General features: G+C 42.7%; 2 protein-coding genes across 4 annotated transcripts in view; both read left to right on the top strand.

The window, feature by feature from the left end:
* The window catches only part of LOC137336144 (transcription factor E2F3-like), a 45,445-nt gene extending 40,624 nt beyond the window's left edge, over positions 1-4,821 (top strand). The window contains exon 7 of the mRNA XM_068001628.1: positions 1,606-4,821. Within this exon, the coding sequence (XP_067857729.1) occupies positions 1,606-1,859 (254 nt within the window). The 3' untranslated portion in view covers positions 1,860-4,821. The remainder of the gene's footprint in view (positions 1-1,605) is intronic.
* Positions 4,822-9,481: 4,660 nt separating this feature from the next.
* Positions 9,482-18,006, top strand: part of cdkal1 (CDK5 regulatory subunit associated protein 1-like 1) — a 1,005,231-nt gene continuing 996,706 nt past the window's right edge. The window contains exons 1-2 of one of the 3 annotated variants that reach the window (XM_068001614.1): positions 9,482-9,535; positions 11,285-11,454. In XM_068001614.1, the coding sequence (XP_067857715.1) occupies positions 11,288-11,454 (167 nt within the window). In that variant the 5' untranslated portion in view covers positions 9,482-9,535; positions 11,285-11,287. Of the gene's footprint in view, positions 9,609-11,284; positions 11,455-18,006 lie in introns of all 3 variants that reach the window. The other 2 variants (XM_068001608.1, XM_068001620.1) reach the window with 2 other exon arrangements.

The raw sequence follows: 18,006 nt of genomic DNA, 5'->3' as shown, positions 1-18,006 counted from the left end.
TGGAATTCTCTTCCCCGGAAGGCTGTGGATGCTGAGTTGAATATATTCAAGGCTGAGATAGATATCTGGACTCTAGGGGAATCTAAGGATATGGGGATTGGGCAGGAAAGTGGAGTTGAGGTCGAAGATCAGCCATGATCTAATTGAATGGTGGAGCAGGTTCGAGGGGCCCTATGGCCTACTCCTCCTATTTCTTATGTTTGTTTATTCATAAAACATTGAAATGGTATAATTTGAACAGTGATCGCTGCTGGCCTTGTCTTATAAGGGGGTTGGTGGGGGAGAGAGAATCACGAAGTAGACAGAGTGGAGGGAGAGAAATCCTGATGAGGTGTTGACTGCAGGGATGAGAGGGACCTGAATCAACAGATCTTTAGACTAGGGTTCCATTATTCTTTCAATCTCCATGTACAAGCAGGACTTTGACAGTTCAGTACTTTTGTTACAAGTTGGCCTGATGACCTGTATCCTCTGAGTTCTGCTGCCAATTCTTGCACTACTCTTCGTAAACTCCTGCTTGTGGCAAGGCACTGGAAGAATCGTTGTTTGATTTAAATGGTCCTTGATGGCCCAGTGTGCGAAGAGATGGCCCAATGTGGCACTAAGATATATGGATCAGAAGGTACCAGGTTTGATTCCCAATCTGTGTCGCGGTGTTTCCTGGGCTGGGGGAAGAAATCAATCTGGGTTCCTACTTTTGTTTGATGTACAGTGATCCCTGCTGTATTTGTGTGCCTCCATCTGGTGAAAAAAGTGGCTTGGCTCTGATGCCCTTAACTATTGGAATAGCATGCTGAGACACTCATGAGGAATTGTCTCGTGGGCAAAGTACCTGTGGGCTACTGCAGCACATGGAACCGCATTCCCATTTTGAGACAGTGTCTTCAGGAAAGGACGACAAAATTCAGGAAAAAGGTGTTCCAATTTTTCCCTCAAATTTTCTTTCCTCCCCGCCCCGCGCCCGCTATGAAGACATTAATTCAGTTGTTGGGGGATTAACTCAACTGTTGCAGGTATAATTCCACTCACTATTCAGATGTGTTTGCACCTCTGGTCAGGCTGTTTGAAAGCGGTGGGAATCACTGTCGAGCCGAATCACTGTCGAGCCCAATCCTGAACTCACCCAACCTTTGTAAATGTGCCTCCCCACAGGGTAACTTATCAGAACTGGGAACATTGCTGAATTTCTCCCTTGTCCCCTGCCTTTTCCTAGCCCAGGTGCTTCGACTGCTGTCCTGGCTTTAAAACAAAACACTTAATTACAGTACAGATTGGAGATGGAGCCTGGAATGTCACTGGTCTGTAAAGCTTGGAATCTGAGACATTGCCACCAGGTTGTGGAAGAAGGGCACAAATTCTGTGCTTGATGTATAAAAGGGTCCCTCTTGGTGACACTTGATGGTCAAGGCCAGATAGGCCTGTTTTGTCTAGTTGGTGTGATTTCTCAGGGTGAAAAAGTAATAGCTGTTCTCTCCCAAATGGAATCCCTTACTGGAAATGTTGCAGGCCATTGACTTCTCCAATCCTGTATTAATGGTGGGAGACGAGACTTGTGATTGGGAAAACCTCAATGTACTAACTATCTTTTGGGGGTTTTTTTGACAGATTTTGACATTTCTAATGGTGACGGTTTGAGTTCGCACTTTGCTCACCTTTCACCTTTGACATCGCTGAATAATCTCCTGCAGCAAACCGAAGATCAGATTTCATCGCCCCTGGAAGAGGACGGACTCTTTGTAAATCTGTCTCCGTCGATGCCTCAGGAAGACTACCTGTTGAGCATCGGTGATAAAGCAGGAATCAGCGACCTGTTTGATTGCGATGTTGATAGGCTTTTCCCACTGGAAGATTTTATGTAACCAATTAAGTGTTTTTTAAGTATTGAATAAATGCTATAAATTCTATTGAATAGATGGACCTGGAATCTGGACGTAAGTTTGGGAGCTGGTGAGTGATGAAGGGAAGTCTGTACCAGTTACAGGAATAGTGATGAAACTTTTTGCCGCTAAAACCACAGCCAATTGTGTTGACTCTAATAATCTATATTGGCTACCGGCAACAGAGGTGTTTTGTGCCGGTATTTTATATAAATTATGTATTAGCATGAAATGAAACTTCACTATTGATCACCATATATGTCTAATAATGTTTTTTTTTTTGTTTTTTGGCTTTGGACACAATGTAAATATTCACTGTGCAAATCATTAAATCATTTCAAGTCCTGGTAACGTTTTTGACCACAGTCTCCAAAGTGAATTGATCCACTGTGGAAATTCTCTCGACGGTCTGAGAGATGTAGAAGTGTTGCAGTTGCTCTTGCTCGTGAGAAAAGGCTGTGGCTGTACTGGCAAACGTGATTGAGAGGAAGCCTGGAAGTGAAATAGGACACCTGTGGATTTTTGGCATACTTCGAGATGGTGGAATCCTCTTTTTATTGTAAGTTGATTGAAAAGGGAGATGGAGGCTGCTGTGGTGAGTCAGCATGCCAGCCGCTCGCTTTCGATGTTCATTCGTAAAGAATGTCCACTTGGGGTGAGGCTATGAAGGACTGCTTGTGCAGATGGAAACAGCACGAGCCAATGCTTTCAGAAGAGATGGTAAAAGTGAGCAATTTGCTTACATAACAATGGTCACTAGACTTCAGAAAAAAAAGTTGTGCGTAAAGCACTTGAGTTACTGGGACTTGAAAAGTGCTGTATGAATGAGTGTTTGTTACTTTCAAGTGGATAATTTGCCGTATGAATTCTGAAGGCTCTTGAGCATTTTTTATATATCGGAGAGCGTGCAGTGGTCCCTCAAATTCGAGATGGAACTGAAATACAGCCAAACCAAATTGGTTTAGAGGTTAAGCCCTTAACCCTGACTCTTCCTTCCCCCCCACCCCTGAGAAGCTGATTGTTCTCTGGCTTTTGGCTTGAATTTTTGTTAAAGTTTTGGTAAGCTTTAGAATTGGTTACAAGGAGCTGTTGGACTTGATGGTCTGGTATATGCAGCGAAGTAGTTCAGGGAACAAGCCCAAGTAAATCTGTTCAGTGTGGCCTTCCTTTTGATATGTAAAATATTTACATGAGCTCAGCATTTTCTTTTTGTAAATTTCTCACTATTAGCTAGATGTTCCAAAACATTCTGAAGGACCACACCTTCACAATGGATTATCCAAAAAGGATCAGAATAAAAATAGAAATTTAACCAATATTAAAATGACTACTTTTTAACCTTGAAATTGTTGGAGACCTGTTTGGTGATCTTGAGGGTTGTGGTTGGCTTTGAAGCTGCACAGTTTGGTATGCTCTGCTCTGACTGGTTAATCCAATGACTAAAGAAGGATGGTGTGTAACAGCTACCACTGGATGCAGAGCAGAAGAGTTGCCTTGTCCTTTTTGTGGATGTCTCCATTTGAATCATTATATAGATTTGTTACAGATGAAAGCACTCATGGATGTACTTCAGTGACCGATCTGTATGTTGGGCAGTGACTACAAGGGCTGACTTCTCATGCCGACTTGACTTTATAAAACTTCAACAAATCCAGCCCCCCCAACTATTCCTGCGCTGTGGAATAAACATTTTCTGTTAACCACAGAAACCGCGTTAGTTACCTCAGAAACCACGTTAGTGCAGGCACACACGCACTCTACGATGCCCTCTCTTTTGTCAGCCACTTTAAGGACGCAAAAGGCTTTGTTTTTACCGTGTAGCAAGAGTGCAATCTGAATCTGCCAGTTATTTGAATTCCACCCCCCCCCCCAGTATGCCCTATTGATCACTCAGCTGAAACGTCAATCCGCACTTTCTGAATAGTTGCCCAGTGCTAAAGCTACAAGATGTTAGTTTCAGTTTCTAATTGTTTCACTCCACTAGTATCCTTGCTTTAGGGAAAGTCTTTGGCTGAAAATCTGTCGGTGCAGCAGCTGTTAGTATTTCTGTCCGGCCTCTTGAATCTGCTCCAATCCAAATGAATTTTGCTGCATCATTCTCATGTCGCAGTGACCAATGGTACTCGTGTCCTGCACGTTTGTACATCAATTTTGCAGTTGTCTTCTAAGTAATTCAGACAATCTACTTGCCAGGCTCCCTAAACCAGTGTTTGTTTTGGTTCCCTTTTTCTGTGGACTGCAAGCCACAAAAAGCCTCGTAAAGTAAATCTATTTACACGTTGTCCACAATAAAATTTAAACTTCACATTTATGTACAAAAATGTTTTGGCTCCAACAGTTTGATATGTCATGAAATGCCTCATTTTAATAGAGAAGTGTCCAAATCCTTGGGTGCCATTGGCTTATTTTTCATTGTGTTGCTGCTCTTGAAGCTGTATATTCAGAATCCAATGGTGCTTTTTCAGCTGTATAAATATGTACAGAAAGATCAGTGTAGGACTGTAAAGGAACTGAACAATGCATAAGGTACTGTGCTGGCTCTTGTTAATAAAATTATGAAAAAAAATTATCTATAATCTATTTAAAGAAACTTTGCATTCTTCAGTCGTGTTTATTATTCTGCCTTTTTGTACATGTTTATGCACCGATGCATTTTCTTAGTCTTTCCAAACTTAAGTGGACACTGCCATCAAACTTTGTAAAGACTTGTAAAGGTTTTGTCACCTGCACTTGTAACTAGTCTTTTTTTAAAAAAAGATACTATTTAACCTGTTGAGATGGATGCCTGTTAAAAAATTGTACATACTGTAAATGAAGTGTGCATCACACGTTAAACTTGCAAAATGCCAGCACAGTTCTGAATTGTGATGGTACTTTAAACATGTTAAACTTTAAAGCTTTATGGAGAAGCTTTTCTTGAATTTGTAATGTTTAAACTTTGAGTGTAAATAAAATATTTGAATTTAAATAGTTTGTCTTTCTGTATTTAATCTTGGGATTAAACATTTTTTCATCCATGCATCACACAATGGGCAAAGATGAGGCTAGTAACTGGAGACATAGAGCAAGCGTATCGACCGGGGGGGGGGCCTGTGTACCACAAGGTTACCAGTTCAGCCCCTTGAAGCCCAGGCAACGTGGTCCTATGTGTTTGTGTTTCTTATCTGCACGGTTTGAATTTTGTTGGGCTGAATACTGTTGTTGGCACTGCTGTCCCATTGATGGATAAATCACAAGTAAAAAAAAAAAATACGTGGGTTATGCCTATCCCACTAAGGATGCTGTTTTACGCTGCGTACTGAGAATGGTAGAGTAGGATGTACAGCTTGCAGACCCAAATTACTCTGGCTGCACATTGTATTAAGCCCAGCATGCACAGAGCTCCATTCTTCAGTTGGGTAATTTAATTAAATTTCTGAAGGTTTGGCAGCCCTGGATGTTATGTGAAACAAGTTAAAACTTCCAAGTCAAATATGACTGAGTGCTTTTAAACTTTACCATATTCCAGATCTAGTGCAAAGCCTGAGGTTGGTCGTACCCACCCTCCTCTGACTGAAGGAGTGGGCTGTTATGCTCCAACACCTGAAGAGTTCAGCAATTTTTATATATAATACGATGCAGTCTGCTGCATTTTTCAGCTGCTGTGTGTGTGAGATTACAGTCCTTATCGCTTATAGTGGGCGTGTTGGTGTGAACGTGATTTGCCCGTTATACAAGGTGGTTGGTATAACCAAAAAGCAAAGTAAACAACATACTTTTTTTAAAATGGGAAATCTCCAGTTGGTAACCCAGGCTTCTCCTAATTGTTAACAGTTGCATCCAGAATCTCATCATTAAGGTAATTGCACTTTAATGAGGTGTGAACAGCTGTTTGAAGACCTGACTGGCTGAAATCAGCAGAGCTTTTAATATCGGCAAGTAGAGTAAGTTCTTATTGAATTGCCCGAAATAGGCGGTGCATTTAATACGTTATAAGTGGCACCTTTATAATTGCCATCTATGGTGATGGCAAATGGTTACTGTCATTTGCCCGATATAGGTGGCTGCCTATGATAAGTGGGGATGGTGTATGGAATATTTTAAGAGTATCACACTCCAGATGTCATATTTTGTTCAGTTGCAATCTGTTGGTATTAAAAAAAAATACAAAAGGAAGAAACTTGGGTTATTCACTGCTTCCTGACTGTAAGATGATCTAGCCTCACTCCATGGAAAGATGCTAAGCAACTACCAATATCAAAACTGCCAGCAATAATAAAGCCTCTAAATTGACCTTGGGACACATTCAGACCGTTATCCCACAGTGTACCTGAGCAGTTACCTTAAAAGGGACATGTCAGGAGAGGTAGCTGAGCAACACAACTGTGCTCCAGACTACACACGAGCAATGCTACAGGAGATAAGCTGGTGATCATCTGTCAGACCTCAAGGCTTCACACTTGGCATCTGACATATTGAACTATTTTCATAAAACAAACAATTGTAACTGACCAGGTACATACCAATTAATAAATAGTAAATACAAATGAAAACTACCACATGCAAGTAGGGAGTCAGGAAACTGTTATGGATAAAAAGGGTAAGCAATAAAATTACTCAATATTTTTTGAAAAATGTTGGCTGTCATTTTGCTTGACATAGATGTTACAAACTCTTTAATACTATTATGTATCAAAAATGAGTGGGTTATAACATTTCAATTTACAAATGTTTTGAAAATTCCTGTTGGGTGCTGTCAATGGGGGGAAAAAAAATTATAATTATGAAGTAGGGTAATTTTAAATAAAGTTATGTTTCATTATTAGAAAAGGATACAAAACATAAAATAAAAGCAAAATCCTGCGGAAGCTGGAAATCTGATATACAAACAAAATGCTGGAAAAACACTCAGCCGGTCAGGCAGCATCTCTGGAGAGAGCAGAAGAGTTAACGTTTCGGGTCAATGACCTTTTCTCATCTTTTATTTTAAATGGAAAATAGCTGCATGTGTGCTTTTTTTTTTGGTGTGCATATATATACTAGAGAACCAAGGGTCGGGGAGAATGAGGAACTGAAATATACAATAAATGAGAGGACACAGAGGTGTAGAGGAAGTGAGAGACCTTGGAGTGCATGTCCACTGATCCCTGAAGGTAGCAGGACAGGTAGATAAGGTGGTTAAGAAGGCATACAGGATACTTTCCTTTATTATCAGAGGTATAGAATATAAAAGCAGGGATGTTATGCCGGAACTGTATAAAACACTAGTTAGGCTGCAGCTTGAGTATTGCACACAGTTCTGATCACCACATGACAGGAAGGATGTAATTGCACTAGAGAGGGTGCAAAGGAGATTTATGAGGATGTTGCCAGGACTGGAGAATTTTAGCTATGCTGACAGATTGGATAGGCTGGCGTTGTTATCCTTGGAACAAAGGAGGCTGTGGAGTGATTTGATTGAGGTATATAAAATTATGAGGGGCCTAGGTAGAGTGGATAGGAAGGACCTATTCCCCTTAGCGGAGGGGTCAATAACCAGGGGGCATAGATTTAAAGTGATTGGTAGAAGGATTAGAGCGGAAATGAGGAAAAAAGTTTTCACCCAGAGGGTGGTGGGGTCTGGAACTCATTGCCTGAGAGGGTGTTAGAGGCAGAAACCCTCAACTCATTTAAAAAATACCTGAATGTGCACCTGAAGAGCCGTGTCCTGCAGGGCTATGGACCAAATGTCATATGTGGGAAAGTGGGATTAGGCTGGGTGGCTCATTTCTCAGCCGGCACGGACACGGTGGGCTGAATGGCCTCCTTCCGTGCCATAAATTTTCTATGATCCTATGAAAGAAATTAGTATTAGTATATAAAAAAAGTTCTAGAGAAATTAATGACTGAAAGTCGATAAATCCCAAGGATGTGATGATCTACATCCCAGGGTTTTGAAAGAGGTGGCTACAGAGATAGTGGATGCATTGGTTGTCATCTTCCAAAATTCTATAGATTCTGGAATGGTTCCTGCAGATTGGAGGGTAGCAAATGTAACCCCACTATTTAAGAAAGGAGGGAGAGAGAAAACAGGGAACTGCAGACCTGTTAGTCTGACATCAGCAGTAGGGAAAATGCTAGAATCTATTATAAAGGCTGTGATGATAGGACACTTAGAAAATAATAATAGGATTTGGCAGAGTCAACATGGATTTATGAAAGGGAAATCATGTTTGACAAACCTATTAGAGTTCTTTGAGGATGTAACTAGTAGAATAGAAAAGGGGGAACCAGTGGATGTGGTGTATTTGGATTCTCAGAAGGCTTTCGTTAAGGTCCCACACAGGAGGTTGGTGAACAAAGTTAGAGCACATGGGGATAATATACTGGCATGGATTGAGAATTGGTTAACAGACAGAAAACAGAGAGTAGGAATAAATGGGTCTTTTTCAGGTTGGCAGACTGTGTCTAGTGGGGTACCGCAGGGATCAGTGCTTGGGCCTCAGCTATTCACAATCTATATCAATGATTTGGATGAGGGGACCAAATATAATATTTCCAAGTTTGCTAATGACACAAAACTAGGTGGGAATGTGAGTTGTGAGGAGGATGCAGAGGCTTCAAGGGGATACAGACAGGCTAAGTGAGTGGGCAAGAACATGGCAGATGGAATATAATGTGGAAAAATGTGAAGTTATCCACTTTGGTAGGAAAAACAGAAGTGCAGAGTATTTTTTAAATGGTAAGAGATTGGGAAATGTTGATGTTCAAAGGGACCTGGGTGTCCTTGTACATGAGTCACTGAAAGCTAACATGCAGAAGCAGCAAGCAATTAGGAAGGCAAATGGTATGTTGGCCTTTATTACAAGAGGATTTGGGTACAGGAGTGAAGATGTCTTACTTCAATTATATTGGGCCTTGTGAGATTGCATTTGGAGTGTTGTGTACAATTTTGGTCTCCTGACCTAAGAAAGGACATACTTGCTATAGAGGGAGTGCAAAGAAGGTTCACCAGACTGAATTCTGGGATGGCGGGATTGTCGTATGAGGAGAGATTAAGAAGACTCGGCCTGTATTCTCTAGAGTTTAGAAGAACGTGAGGTGATCTCATTGAAACATTCAAAATTCTTACAGGGCTCCACAGGGTAGATGCAGGGAGGATGTTTCCACTGACTGGGGAGTCTAGAACCAGGGGTCACAGTCTCAGAATCAAGGGTAGGCCATTTAGGACTGAGAGGAGGAGAAATTTCTTCACTCAGAGGGTGGTGAATCTTTGGAATTCTCTACCCCAGAGGGCTGTGGAGGCTCAGTCATTGAGTACATTCAAAACAGAGATCGATAGATTTCTAGATATTAAAGGCATCAGGGGATATGGGGATAGTGCAGGAAAATGGCATTGAGGTAGAAGATCAGCCATGGTCTTGTTGCACGGCGGAGCATCGGATGGCCTGCTCCTGCTCCTATTTCCCACGATCTATAACCCCTGTGGTCGCAGGCATTCCTCAACGGCCCCTTGCCGTGCGCTCCGGCGGCGCTGCTCTGGTTTCCAGCCCGGCAACACGTGGTATCCTTCGGTCGCGATTGGATTTTTGTTTTCACGCTCGCGCGCGGTGTGTTCTGAGCGGGTTGCCGTCCGCGACGCGCGCGGGGGGTCAGAGGTCGGCGCGTGATGGCGCAGCGCAGTCGGAGCCCGTAGACGGGTGAGAGCTGAGAGTCGAAACTCGGAGGCGGGAGGTCAGAGGCACGCGAGGGGCAGAGTGGCGCGAGAGTGGGGTGAGGAGTCGGGGCTCGAGCGGGGCGCGGGGCCGACGGTTGCTTTTCAAACCTTGGCGCTCAGTTCAGGGTAATTGGCTGCCTTTTAATAATTGAGATCAGGCGGCGGCGGTCCCTGGCCATTAATTTGGGGGCGGTGGGTAGTGTTCAATAATTCCCGCAGAGAGAGAGCAGCAAAAAAAAAAAGTTGTCGTGTGCAGTGCTCGGCGGTAAGGAGATTTAAATCACAAGTGCCACTGCCGTCCGAGTTAATAACCGGGCTCTCTCACCGTTGTTGTTGAGGGAGAGGGAGAGGAGGAGTGGAAGGGGGAAGGGGGGGAGTGGAAGGGGGGGGGATGGATGGATGGTGGATAGAGGTGTTTGCGGCCGATGCGCTCACTTTAACCTGTCGATTTCAAAGGCCCCGCCGCTGCTGCTGCTGCACTTGAAACCGACCAAGTTACACAAGGCACGGCGGGCAGCGGCGAAGGGAGGCTATTGGGCCCGAGCAGAAAGACCCCGCAGCCTCAGCACAGCATCCAATGTGGTTCTAGTTTTCTTTTCCCTACCTGGGAGTATTATCACTTCCTCACACTAGTCCTCTTGCTGGTTTGAACTCTGTGCTCACTACATCTATTCTTATTGCACCTATTCTCTGTATAGAAAAAGTAAATCTGGAACACGACTTTTTTGAAGTCCTGTTCCAGATTTAACTTTTCTTAACAGCTGCCACTTGTGTAACTCAACAAGATCACCTCTTAATCCTTGCAAAGAGAAAGATTTATATCGCACCTTTCGTGACCTCAGGACGTCCCAAAGCGCTTTACAGCCAGTGAAGTACTTTTTGAAGTATAGTCACTGTTGTAATGTGGGAAAGGCCACAGCCAATCTGCGCACAGCAATTTGATAATTACCAGATTTTTTTTAGTGATGTTGGTTGAGGGATAAACATTGGCAAGGACTCAGGGGAGAACTCCCTTGCTCTTATTCGTTTAGTGCCATGGGATCTTTTACATCTACCTGAGAAGGCAGGTGGTGTCTCGGTTTAACTTCTCATCTGAAACACGGCACCTCCAGCGTGCCTGAAGTGTCAGCCTCGAATTTGTGCTGAAGTTTCTGGAGTGGGGCTTGAGCTCAGAGGCGAGAGTACTACCACTGAACCACAGCTGACACCTATGTTGACTACTCAGCCTTGTAGTCAAGTTTCTCTAGTCTTTCCTCATAACCCACTTGTCTGACACGAGGGATAAGTTTTGCAACTTTCTGTGCCCGCTCCAGGGCTGCATATTTTTTTCTCTTGTGTCTCCGTGATCAGTGACGGTTAAGATGTTGTTCACAGTTCCTATAAAGTTGCCTCGGAGCATTAACAATTCATAATTACAGATAAATTCACCCTTAGAAAGAATCAGATGAATATAATTTAAGCCTTAATGACGAAAATACTGCTGAGCAACGTGGTAGCTCAAAAAAACACCTTGCACGTCGAGTTTTAGCTTTCTTAACCCAAAGATACCACCAATTGATTTGAAGTTAATATTAATAATGAGCATTTTCTTTAAAAAAAAGTGGCATTTTTTAATATATTCTTGATTACTGGGTACACAAACATATGAGTATAAAAGTCCTCCCAGAAAATTAGTGTTTAAAGTTTAAAATTTATAATGGAATTATTCAGGGTTTTTTTGGGTTTTTTGCAGATCATGCCGGCTGCTTGTGATTCATTCGTGGAAGACATCGAAGATATTGTGTCAGCACAAGATCCAAAACCTTATGACCGGCAGTTTGCAAAGAAGAGCATTGTCCCTCATGTTAGAAAGAGAAATAAGCGCCAACAGGATGAGGGGACAGAAGATTTACAGGCTGATAGGTGAGTTCCATTTCCATCATTTTGTCAAAAGTTGCAACACTTGATTGAGAATGGAAAGACCTCATAGGAAGTAACTAGCAGGTACTTTGAATCTTAGTCTCTGTTTTAGATTGAAATTGTTTGAAAATGACCAACTGGAAGCATTTGTTTCATGTTGTATTCAATTTGTTGTCATTAAAAAGCTTGATTGTAGCGGCGTCGGATAGGACCCACTACTGAGATGGGATTTGGGGGGGAAGGAGAAGGTGTGCTCGTGAAGCCAGTTCTCAGGATTTATGAATGAATGAGCTTGCATTTATATAGTGCCTTTCATGACTTCAGGCTGTCCCAAAGTACTTTTTTTTAAGTGTAGGCACTGTTGTAATGTAGGGAAAGATGGCTGCCAATTTGCACACAGCAAGATCCCATAAACAGCAATGTGATAAATGACCATATGATCTGTTGTTAGTGGTGCTGGTTGAGGAATAAATATTGGCCAGGACATAGGGAGAACTCCCCTGCTCTTCTTCGAAATAGTGCCACGGGATCTTTAACATCTACCAGAGGGGGCAGATGGGACCTCGGTTTAACGTCTCATCTGAAAGACTACACCTCCGACAGCGCTGCACTCCCTCAGTACTCTACTGGAGTTGCAGGCGAAATTATGTGCTCAAGTCTTCGGAGTAGAGCTGGAACCCACAACCTTCTGACTCAGATGAGAGTGTGCTACCACTGAGCCAGGAGAGCCACCTAATGGAGACACAGCAAGGCTCGAGGTTTGATTTGGTTGGATTAGTCCAAGGATGACTATGTCCAAGCTGCAGGCTGGTGTTTTATTTCAGTTGAAAGAATATTGGCCTAGAGGACACGTGCTTACTATTTTTATGAAAGGATGATTGTGGCTGAGTTAAATAACTCTGAAATGGGGTTCAATTCTAGTGTGTATTGGAGGAGATTAATCAGTGGAGCAGATTCATCATGAATGGAAGGGAAGGGTAGGGTGGGGTGGGGGGCTGGAAGGTCAATGTAGCTGGTAAGGTTTTGTGTAGTTCCCCATATCAATTTGGTCCTGGAATGTTGCCAAAAAGCAAATCTTTTGATTGCCTATTAGGATTCTGTTAGTTGATATTCGGGCACCTGGCGCATGTGCAGTCTGCTTTGATGGGTGAGGTATATGGGCAATGAAGTTGCAATTAGGGATGGGCAATAAATGCTGGCCTCGCCAGCGACGCCCACATCCCGTGAACGAATATAAAAAAAAAGTTGATATGGTGTATATGGACTTTCAAAAGGCGTTTGATAAAGTGCAGCATAATAGGCTTGTCATCAAGATTGAAGCCCATGGAGTAAAAGGGGCAGTAGCAGCATGGATACAGAATTGGCTAAGTGTCAGGCAACAGAGAGTAGTGGTGAACGGTTGTTTTTCGGACTGGAGGGAGGTGCACAGTGTGTTCCCCAGGGGTCGGTACGAGGACCACTGCTTTTCTTGATATATATTAATGACTTGGACTTGGGTGTACAGGGCGCAATTTCAAAATTTGCAGATGACACAAAACTTGGAAGTGTAGTGAACATTGAGAAGGATAATGATGGATTTCAAGAGGACCTTCAATGATTCATCCGCTATAACACCCAGGTGATTCATCCGCTGACTAGCTTTAAGCACGCAACCCCGCAGGATGTATACTTGCATTGGTGTTGCCCCTTACCAAGTACATGATGCTACACTTATCGAAATTAAAAGGACATCTGCCAGATACCCACCCATTCCCCCATCTCATGTAGCTCTTCCTGCAGTCTATTTTTCTTATCGAAGCTCCTTACACCCGCACATATCTTTTGTATCATTCACAAACTTGTGGACAGTTCCAACAATGCCTTAATTCATACAATTGATAGTGAGGAGCAACAGTCCGAACACCATTCCCTGTGGCTCACCACAAGTGAATGATTCCCTTGCGGAACCACTGCCATTAATAACTGCCTTCTGTCCATGAGAATGCAACCAATTCCTTATCCAACCCAAAACCTGCCTGCTAGTCCCTCAGGGCTCAACCTTATTTAGTGGGCTTGACTGTTGAAAACAAAAAAGATGGTCTTAAATTCTTGCAGGGCTTCTCAGCAAGTTCTTAGTAACACAGTCACAGAAAATGCTGGAAACAAATAAGCACAGCAGCTCAGTCAGGATCTGTAAAATTAACTTTTTGCTATATGCCCTCCATCAGAACTGATGAAGCTGTGCATTTCCAGCATTTTTTGTTTCAGGTTTCCAGCATTTGCAGGTTTTTTCCCTTATTCTTGGTACAGCTATGTGAGTTGATCTCTCATGGACCACCTATTGGCCTCCCACATATATTCTCTATTCACTATATTGTTAATACAAGAGGGTTCCTGGATTATAAGGGTGCCTTTTATTTTATTGTAGAAGCACTCGTGTTGAGTATTATCATCTTTGTTTGAATTAACCATTAAAGTGACAATAATACCTGAACCTGTGGCAATGACACCAATCCTAAATCTCAAATTCCAGTTAATTTTTCTCATAGTTCAACAATCATGGAGCACACAGTCATCTGAATCAAGCAGATGCTTCTTGATAATCCTATCTATCAAGCTGTACATATTAACACATTTATACCTGTTTACCCACAGTCTGTTTTCCAATTTTTAACTTAGTGAAAGTGGACAGTTTCCATTTTTACCTACCTATTTTAGAAATCATATGAAATATGTAGAATTTAGTTTCCATCACTTGGAGTGCCTTGCTGCTTTTTGCTGAGCAGTAGGCTTTTACATGGCATCTGAGGACTGCTTTAGCACTTTGCCATGGTAATGCAAGGGAAGTGTTGGGGTCCTGGTTCTTTAAGATCAGTTGGGCTAGCTGGATTTTTATGGCGGTTTCAAATTCATGTTCGCCTAGGAGGGAGGTGTTGATGTGTCAGCGCTGAGGTTAAGTTGTCAGAGGGTGATGAGGGTCGGTTAGATACATTAGAACTTAAATATTACAGCTAGGTGGGGTTGTTTCAGGAATGAGTGACTTGTGCGTGTTAGAGTAGAAGATGAAATCAATCTTTCTTGGATGTAAGGCATGCCATACATGTACAAGACTTAGGTCACTGCATCACTTGTGAACTACTGTACATGGCTGCCTAACTGGGATGCCCTGTTTCAGCAGGCGATTTGTCTCGATGCAGTGTGAGTTATCTATTTTACTGGTTCAGTCTTTAACTAAAAAGGCATTGAGGTGTTTTGTTCCAAAGTATAATAGCTTTATTAAGAAATTATAATAAGTAATAAAAATGTTAAAATACAAGAGTGCAATTAAACATACTAATAAGATGTTCAGATACAACCTGGCAAAGTTTATCACCATACAGGGTCCCGACGTGCACCTCTCGAAGGTCCTTGATATTGAGGTGTCCTGCCTCGCTCGCTCGTTTTAATTCTCAGCTTATATACATTTGTTAACACCAACGGTTCTACATGGCCGTGTGCAAACATGGTGCCTTCCCTCAATCATCCTCTCTGTCTTATGGAGCTGCCATCCTTTTTGCTCCCTTACATTCCAGATGACACGCATCATTGCCTCCCTTATGATTAGTTATCTCCGATTTATCAAGGACACCATGTTTGCCCAAAGCATCCTGTATTCTTACCAAACAATGGCCAACTCCCTTTACCCATCTTATGCACATGAGGTAAGAATGACACAGGATGCTCATTATTCAAGGGGGCCTCTCTACACGAGGTAACCAAAAGCCTGTTGATGCTTAATAAGAGAATAGAAAGCCTTGTTCACAGGAAAAGCCTATATAATGCTTTTCCCTAACAAGATTAACAATGTTGTATGGAAAGCTTGTATAATGCTTTTCTTACATGCGGTACAGTGCACAGATCAGATTTCCTATTATTATTGTGCTCTCCATAGAGGAAAGTGGTAGGAAGATGTTTGGAATGTAAAGGTGTATGTGTTTGGGCAAAGACGTCTACCATTGAAGTCAGCTCACCAGCTATTTACTGCTTGATTGGGATGGAGCAGCCAGCCTCTCTTGAAATGGCCAAACTCAATGACCCACTTATAAAGAGTGGGTCATTGAGTTTGGCCATCGAGCAGAAGTTGATAGCCAAGTTCCGCACCCATGAGGACGGCCTCAACCGGGATCTTGGGTTCATGTCACGCTACACGTAACCCCACCAGCAAAAAGGGGGAAAAAATTTATATGTTTTTTAAAATTCTCTCTCTCTCTCTCTCTGCCATTTTGAGTTTCTTTCTGCCTGCCTGTGTAATAGACACAATGTATATCGAGTGTACTGGGACGTGCTGTTCTCCGTGACTGGCCTGTTTGAATAACAACGACACCTTTTGATTGGTGTGATGCTGTCCCAACATAGTATAAGATATGCGATTTGAGAACCTTTTCATTCATTCATCTGACAAAGGAGATAATCTCCGAAAGCTTGTGATTTTAAAATAAATTTGTTGGACTATAACCTGGTGTTGTAAGATTCCTTACATTTGTCCACCCCAGTCCATCACCGGCATCTCCACATCATCACTTATAAAGAGTGAGACTTATAAAAAGTCTTCAGTCTTGCATTTTGTGCAAGGAAAAGTTGGATTCTTGCAGAAAGGCTTGTTCTTTCTTAAAATAGATTAAGATTTTTTTTCCTGCTCAGTGATTAAGGGCCTTGATGTTCAAGAATATTAGTTTTGATTTCAGCCATAATGGGAACAAATTTGGTTTATTGTGTTTGGATCAGTACGAGTTGGCCAGATAACTAGGGTAGATTCCCTTGTATATGACAGGCAGCGTGCCCTTGCTCAAGACTGCTACTGCGGGTGGGTTTGATTCCTGATCTGATCTGCCAAGTCCTTCCGTTCTGCATTTTAGACCTCTTGACCTCTCGGGCGATTTTTTCAATGGCAAGTACATTTTTAAAAACTTTTTACAAGACAACATGTGAGTGAATAATTTCTCTTCCTTCATAAGAACATAAGAAATAGGAGCAGGAGTAGGCCACATGGCCCCTCGAGCCTGCTCTGCCATTCAGTCAGATCATGGCTGATCTTCGACCTCAACTCCACTTTCCTGCCCGATCCCCATATCCCTTGATTCCCCTAGAGTCCAGAAATCTGTCTATCTCAGCCTTGAATATATTCAACGACTCAGCATCCACAGCCCTCTGGGTAGAGAATTCGAAATGGAACCTCTCTCTTCCATGGCTTTGGTCGCAGGACAGGGGATCTATTTCTTTATGGTTGCCAGATTGTTTTCATTTTGTTTGACTTCCTTGCTTACATCAGGTGGCATTCCTTATGGGTGTTGGCTTGGCTTGGAGGTCTGAGGTAGTTATCTGGGGTGATGGGACCTTAAGAGACACAATTTAGTTTTGCTTTAGTGGTGTTGGCTGTGGTAGTGTTTTACTGCTAGTGGTAGTGTCGTGTTTTTGGGAATCTTCTTGAGCCTTGGGTGGGGATGCCCTGAGCCGCCTCCTGCAGGTTGCGGTGAGGTGTGGGGTGTCCTCTAGATCTTGTGACGTTGATGCCCTTGTCTTGGAAGAAAAGTTTGGCAGCTTTAGAATGTTAAAGATGGTGGGGGGAGGGGGGGTGTCCTGTGTCGCTATTTTTGGTTTGGTGAGATACGACATTTTATATTCATTTCCCTGGATCTGGAGGGTAGTTCTAACATTTTGAAGGCCTTGTGCCTTCAAGTATTTTTGGGGAAGAGATCTGTGAAATTGAAATGGGGAGATCACAAAGATGCAGCTTTTTCTTGGCTTGAGAATGGGCCATGATAATTTCTTTGGACTGGAAATTGTTGAGTTGCATTACACACTGCCTGGTGCTTTTTAGGTCAGTGGGAATGATGATGGGCATCCTGTCTAGTGTTAATTGTGCATGTCCAGGAGAGTATGTAAAATGTTCTGGATAAATAAGATGGGTTTGTTTTATTCAAGGCCCTCAGGAATGCTAAAGATTTGAATATTGTGGAGACATCCCCAGTTATTGAGATCATCTATTTTTGCTGCTAGCTCCTGAACTTCAGTTTGGAGGTAGGACTGTTGGGTTATAAGCTCCGCTAGGCTTCTGTCATCTATACTGAAGCAACTTTAGCTCATCCGTGCAGTGGCCATTTGGGTGTTGTGTGGCGTTTGCGGAGCTTTGCCTATAATGTACTGATGGCATTCGTAAAGATATCAATGAGTTTGCTCATCTTTGTTTATAGGTATGCGAGGCCCACATGGCCTGTGCCAAGTCCGATTCTTTTGTTAAGATTTGCGGCAGGCTTTTCTCAGCACTGGGATTTTGTTGGACCGTTTGTCAAGAGACATGGGCTCCTTGGAGCTCAAGGACGTCATTGGTTGTGATGGAGCTGCAGTATTTTCGGCTTTTAACTTGCCATTCCTTGAGTATTGCGCCCACTAAACTCAAGATATTGTCACCGAGAGAATATAGGGGCATTCTGCTGTCTGTTTTAGGTAGTCCTCACTTTGAGGGAGGAGAGAAGAAGGAGTTCAGTATTGTGCCCGAGATGTTTTAGCCAGTATCACTCGTCAACGTGATTATTTCCT

This window comes from Heptranchias perlo, chromosome 2 (assembly GCF_035084215.1).
Source record: "Heptranchias perlo isolate sHepPer1 chromosome 2, sHepPer1.hap1, whole genome shotgun sequence".
NCBI classification, from domain to species: Eukaryota; Metazoa; Chordata; class Chondrichthyes; order Hexanchiformes; family Hexanchidae; genus Heptranchias; species Heptranchias perlo.
Note: the sequence above shows the minus strand (reverse complement) of the source record. Positions and strands in the feature narration are given on the sequence as shown.